Raw genomic sequence first — 7,082 nt, forward strand, 5'->3', positions numbered from 1 at the left:
ATGATATCTCGCAATTACACGTTTTTTTTATAAGGAACCTTAACTTTTGCTCTGAGCCTTGAGTTACTTATTTTTACAGAGAATTTAAGTCTCAAAGTTCCTTATCGAGTTCCTTATTTACATAGCTGCTAAGTTTGGATAACCATCTCTTACTGTTCCTTAAAGCTTGTTTTCTTATTCTCAGCCTGAGCAGTTCCTAAACAATTCCTTATTTTTTGAACCATTTTCAGCCTCGAGTTCCTTATAAACGTGTTCCTTATGAAAAACGTGTAATCTTTTAAAAAATGTCTTCAAAAGTTCATTGGACTTGCGGCTTGGTTAGAAAACAAATGATCCAACTTTATCTACATATAAACTGACTGTCTATAGACAAAAGTGCGGTTTGACTTATAAATTTAAAACTACTTGCGACAGTAAACCGGAACAAATAATCGGGTAAAAAGACGGATTATTTCATCGGTGATCGGATGATAGTAATAAGGGTTGATTCCAATAGGATGTTATTATAACGGACCGTTCGCAAATTTTCCCATTATCTTTTGAAAGGCTAAATGATGTAAGTTTTATTTTTACTTCTAATTGGAGGACGTAAAAGATTTCACCTCCCATGTTAATAGACCTTATCGGAGTTTTTGAATTTTTTAAAAAAGTGATGCATTGTGGGATTGTTTCGAGTGTATTACAATAGAATTCCCTCGAGGAATTCCTAAGAAATTTCTATTGTAATACACTCGAAACAATCCCACAATGCATCGCTTTTTTAGAAAAATCAAAAACTCCGATAAGGTCTATTTGGAGTGCAGAAAATCAGACAGAAGGTGTAAATTACCTTCATCTCGATTGGTGAGCTAGGGCTTTCATAAGCATGCCACTGTCCATGATGCTGCATGTCCGTTTTTGAAAAAATAGCACTTTGTCAATTCAGATTCATTTTGGAAGAAATGGCGCTTTGTATAAATCAATACGATACTAAGTGTAAGTAGCGAGGTTAAGCACGGGTTTATTTTGATCGTAAAAGTGCGATACCGTAGGCCTGTACATAACTTGCCAAAGCAAACCATGCAAGTGAAATCTTATTTACAAAGCTGACTTGCGATTCAAGAAAGTGCTCTATACCATCGGTAGAGTGATATATCAGTCAATAATAGAGACTAGTTTATTTTCCGATACTCGGAGTTTCGTGCCGTTTCAGGCAGTCTTCAGTCAGATTTTAAAAAATTACAAAAACGACATTCGCAATGTCAATCTTCAATTATACAGTATGATGTTCGTCGTTATCAGTCAAGAAAGTGAAATCTTATGTACAGGCCTACGATATCGCATTGAACGGTCTAAATAAACACTTTCTCGACCTCGCTAATATATTAAACATCCGGCGATTGCTATGCCGCTTCGGCTTCTTGCATAAGAAAAATAGATAAGCGCTTGCATGATTACAAAAAAGTCTCTCATATTCTAGAAAAATAAGTTCAGGAAAGTACAGAAAAACTCTTGAGTTATGAGAAATTCAGGTACTTACTAGTACTTGAATATTCCAACATATGTGTTTCATTTTCTGAGGGTTTGCAGAGATTTATTTATTAATTGGAGGTTTCACTCCGTGTTAAACCTAGCACCTCTCGCGCTGGAAAAAGAGGCAGTCTACCACAAACTGTAATTTTCAGAGATTGGATGACAGAAAATTTTGACCGAGTATAAAAACTAAATCAGAAGTATTCTTATTTTCATGGTTTCATTTTGACGAATGCTAAGTATATTTGTCAGGACAACGTTTTGTCGCTACAAAACCAAGACAATCAGTCTTACGAACTTTTTCTGAAGTTTGAAAACCACAATGTGTTTCACTATACCACTCCCTGTATGTTACACGTTATAAGAATATAGCCTCGTCTTCAAAATGGTCAAGTAGTGAAGAACAATATTATTAATCTCAATTTTTTAAACTGGATGAAGATATCATGAACTTAAGTTTTTTTTAATGCGAGATAAAAGCGTAGTTAAGAATAGTTTAAGAACAATTCGAGAACTGAAAGCCACAGTAAGATAAGAACAGCCAGGACTCAGAATAAATTTCTTGGTGTTCTTATAAACAGAGAAGCCTGTTCAAAACATTTTTGCTCCTTTTAATATGTGCCGTCATCGAATCTCCCCTAGCGAAATCGTTTTTCCTCTTTTAAACCGGCCACAAAGTTTTCTACATGCGTAAATGTATCTGATGGTTTTTGCACATTTTGCGGTGTATAGTGCGTAAATCCGTCCGTGGAGACGAAAGTGTTAATGGGGTCAGGATATAATTGTATTATGTCCCGTTCAAAGTACAATAAGGTTTATGATCATATATTTTTGTCGGATATTTTACTAAACTGTAGTTGTGTTTTATTTCGGTTTTTGTTTCAAAATCTAATGTCTTCGTTAAACTGTAGAATCTCTTTAGAACATTTTAAAACAATAAAGCTCTGAGAGTGAAATTTCAAGAATCAAAATTGTCAATAATCTGAAGAAAATGAAACTGAAATTTTAGGAAATTTTAAATACGCAATGTCAAAAAAACTGTCTTATTATCTAATTGCTTTGTTCCAATAGGACGAAAACCTCAAATACGGTTACAACGCAATTAATTTGGAATGCATCACAATAAGCAACTGTATTTTTAGACGTCAAAACGAATTTCGACCCCAAAATATACATTAGGAAGTCAATCATTTAAGTCGTTAAAATTTTAAGTAGAGGTATCACTTTGCTCATTCGGGTATCATAAATCGTTTTGATTGGACGAGAAAAATAGTTGCCAATGGCATCTGATAAACATTGTTAGTAGAGATAACGCCTTTCAATATTTTATATCTAGGTCAAAGTCTTGGTATAATTATTATGATGTTGAAGCAGTGAAATTATTTCTTCAACGAAGAAGATACTAATTCGCCGGGTTCGAATTTGATATCTCAACAAAATCTCACTGGAGTGATGAGCCATAATTTTGGTATGAGCTAGGATCCGAAAATCATAAAACTCAACCAATAGTCTACAAAATATTGTCCAAAACTCAAGAAAATTTCACAATTCATAATTTTTGATTTTTGACTTTCGCCATTATTTTTCTTTAGTTATTTTTTTTAACTGAAAATTCACAACAAAAAACACGACACAATTACTAGCAGGAAAAAAGTTATAAAATAATTTTCCTAAAAAGTTAAATTAGGTCTTGTTGTATACACGGTTTCAAAGGGTACTTTTGGACATCGGACATGGGGAAAGCGTGGGAAGACCAGGGAGCTAAACATAAATCTACCTCTGTGATTTTTAAAAGAAACTAGTTTTTAGGGATGAACACACAAAAAGAAAGTGCTAAAGTCAAAATATAATTTACAAAACGAATAAATTCCATTTAAAAAAAAGATTTTAGACTCCTAAAAACAGAGTTTTTTAAAAAGTTATTCCGAATAAATTGCAGAATGAGTTTCATAAACAAATAAATTAATTGTTATTTACATTTTTTATATTTTCCTCAAAATCGAGAAAAATAGTTTTAAAAGTTAATTTAAAGTTTCTTTGTCGTTTTTTGATTGGCCTAAAAGAAACTATCAAACCCAGGGCTCAAAAGGTTTTCATTAACATCGCATACCCAGGGTTAATTTTTACAACCATGTAGTCCTGCTTGAATTTGTCCATGAATTGATACGTCACATTGATTTCCGATGAGCCGACGATTTTCATTGTGACGAGAGTCGCTGACGGCATTTTCATCAGAATATTTAATAAAGTGTTTAGTTGTGCACAATTCTCGACAGTTTCGGTATTTACATAATCGCTGCAATTTTCTTGAACCCATTGTATTTGTGGTTCCAATTCTGAAAGTTTTTTCGTGTCCAATTCTCCGATCTCATTATCGTTTAAATCGGTCCCGAGTTTACTCGTTGATTCTCGTTGTGTCGGTAATTTCGTGTTGTCGCGAGTCGGTAATAAGAACGAGTTACGATAAGTGTTTTCGATGTGGTCGTAAGAGACGCCCGTTAAGTCGTCGCTGAATCGTTTTCGTGTGTTATTGTTGTCACGACTATTTTGTCGGAATAAGTTTCGTCGGGAATAATTTAACGGGTGAGGCATTGTCGGTGAAAGTCGTTTAGCGCTCGTTGAAGGAGAATGTGGAGGGCTGTTGGACGTACGGTTTTTCGGCATAGTGACGCCAGCCTATACATGAAAGAAGATAATACATTATATCACTTGATTAAAGCATAGGACAATCTTGAAAGTTAGCTTATGTATTCTCCTTTGCAAGATTAATACATTATGTTACTAATGGAATTCCGTTGTACAAATCTTGTTGACATCAGGTTTAGGAATTTGGAACAAACATTAAAAGCGCTTAAAGAGAGTTTAAAGTATCTGTTTGTCGAGCGGAAAATAAGAGATTTCATAATGTCAATCTAGACCGGAAGCGATTGCATTACAGTTTTAAAATTCAAAACCAGTCTAAAAGTCATTAAATCATAGCTCGCAGCTGGTGAACAATTAGTTCATAAACAAAGCAATTTTACAATTGTTAGACTGAATGCTGGTCAAACCGGTTTGCAGAGAAAATATTATTTTTGCGTCAGTGTTTTAATTGTATTTTTGAATGTAATGACTTTGGGTGTAATTTGAATCGAGTAGAAAACCGCGACTTCAGGAAATAAGATAAAATAGGTTGCGGTTTTCTCTTATTCGAGATGTATTTTATCTTTCATTGATTTTTGTTTTGAAAATATTGCAAAATCACCATTGCTATGGCAACCTTACGGGCACGTTGATAATTCACGTGGAAAACCTTTTTATCCAATATGATTGCGTTAACGATATGAGAATTACTGGAGGGTAGGGTCTTCTAAAATCTTATTGTTTTAAAATTATATTTTTACCAGTTTTTACGAAAATGAAATCCAAAAACATGACAAAAATATTTCTAAAAGTTTGAAAACCCTTTTGCTTTACATCTATCTCAAAATGTTGAGTCATCACATAGAAGTTTCAATTTAATAGTAATTTCCCTTAGGTTACCGTGAAGGAAATTGGAATTTCCTGAGCAAAGATATTTTGAATGCAGTCAGCAATTGCTTAAAACTTTTTTGAAAAGCGGATATGAGTAAAACTTGGCTATGTTATCAGACATTTAAAAATAAAGTCGAGCTTTTTGAAATGACAGCAGGAGTCAGGCACCCAAAAACCCTCGGTAAAGCAATTTCATTTCACTTGAAGCAAATGTCTAGGTTTTCGTAGAGTTATGTAAGGTTATGCAAGTGACGTTCACAATTCGCATTTCAAAAGAACTTAATTTGGTATTAAGTCTGTAGAGAGAATTATCCGTAATCCTCATTGACAATTCATTTTAAACAGACCATTAATTGTGGAGACGCAGGAAAACTAGGCTTAAAGAAGTAAATAAACATGATAAGCCTCTTTAAGTCTTTTATTTCCGATTTTTTTTTTAATTCTTAATTTTTTGTTCTTGATTTTTCGACTTGTCCGTAGAATATGAAGAAGTGATTGCTCAAAATAAATAATTGAACAGCTTTGCACTGCTTTGCGAAAAAACTTAATTGATGAGGAAACAAAAAAACAAAATTTACCTTTAAAGTATAAAGTTCAGTTTTGACAGCATTGAGTAGATCCATGATGCTGATTGCGAACGATGGAGTGCATCTTTCGCCATCAAATCGACAGGCTACAATGTACCCATCCACACAGATGAAAGGTTGTTCGATTGCCACACGTGAATTTTCTACAAACACTTCGTGTTCTGCGTTATATGTAGATGGAGTTCGAATTGAAGTCACCATAATGTTCTGATGGATGAAGGTTTCTGTTTTTCTGTTCTTTGGTTATTCTTGTGTTGTCTTTTATTCATTCAGATGATCTGTGAATGTTTTTTCCTTTTTTCGTAAATGTTCTACCTGAAAATAGAATTATTCGAAATTTGAAAATGCACCCTGTGACAATGAAGCTGGATCAAAATTAACACACACATCATAATTCATTAACAAGAATCTCTTTACTTTATATCAGAAATGATTCGATAATATTTCTATCAATTTCCCTTGCTCATTACTGACAACAAAAATAACCTGTTTATCTTAAATTTCTGCTCAATTGTAAATTCCCGGCTAGTTCCTTCCCTGTCAGATCCAAAACTTTTACTTCTTTTCTAATTCACCTTCCAGTTCAAAAATACCATTCACTCATCATTTTCTTACCATGCTCCATTCAAAGTAATAAAAAAATAAAAATCCAATGACCTTTAAAATCCGTAGAAAATCCATGAAAAAATTCCCTTTACATTAGACTAATCCTAAAAACAAGCAAAATGCGACAAAGTAACAAAATTCGTAAGAAAGTTCCTTAGCTTATCTAACTAAAAATGACTTGCTTAAAACGTGTCAAGAAATCAAGAAAAATTGCTCTACATGCAAACGCAAAGTCCAAAACAGACAGCAAACATGATACCTTCCTAAATGACATTGCAGTAAATACTGAAAGACAGCTAAGCAGAATCAAAGAACATCTCTCTTAAATAATACCTCATTAACCTATATCTTAATGAGCCGATCAAATAGCTTGAGCGGAAAACGCTTTATATCGATTAATTCGCCCCATTTTGATTGATACCATAGCAGTAGATTTTAAAGATGAGGAAAAAACGTCACTGACTTCCCATTTACTCGCCTTTACGCAACGGTGATAAGAATCTCAACAAAAAATGGTCCCTTTTATGTTCATAGTGTGCGCAAGAGAGAAGTTGAAAAGTGCCTCAAGAAAAAGCAATAACATGGTAATTCGTAATGGGTTGTGTCGTAACTTAATCCTAAGTAGCCAGCCATTAATAAGTCCAAAATTGCCAGAAAATCTTGCCACTGTCACTGTGCCAAAACTGTACAATCCATATAATTTAAAGGTTCTCATGACCAACAGCCGAGTCTGGAGTAAACATTTCAATACTGAGGTTAAGCATAGACCAGGATAATCACGACGACGGACGAAAAATGTAAAGAAACTCACCTAGCCTATTAAATTTTCGTTCGTCGTCGTGATTTTACCGATTTACTTAACTT

The 7,082-nt window shown here is 33.8% G+C and overlaps 1 protein-coding gene across 1 annotated transcript; it reads right to left on the reverse strand.

Annotated features, from left to right (window-relative positions):
• Nucleotides 1–3,067: 3,067 nt before the first annotated feature.
• LOC136815571 (uncharacterized) lies at nt 3,068–5,929 on the reverse strand. The gene is made up of 2 exons (XM_067072025.1): nt 5,604–5,929; nt 3,068–4,188 (listed from the first exon to the last, which is right to left on the reverse strand). Exons 1-2 carry the CDS (start codon nt 5,811–5,813, stop codon nt 3,595–3,597), a joined length of 804 nt encoding a protein of 267 aa, XP_066928126.1. The 5' UTR covers nt 5,814–5,929; the 3' UTR covers nt 3,068–3,594.
• Between the last annotated feature and the right edge of the window lie 1,153 nt (nt 5,930–7,082).

This window comes from Clytia hemisphaerica, unplaced genomic scaffold (genome assembly GCF_902728285.1).
Source record: "Clytia hemisphaerica strain Z4C2 unplaced genomic scaffold, Clytia hemisphaerica genome assembly, whole genome shotgun sequence".
In the NCBI taxonomy this organism is placed as follows: domain Eukaryota; kingdom Metazoa; phylum Cnidaria; class Hydrozoa; order Leptothecata; family Clytiidae; genus Clytia; species Clytia hemisphaerica.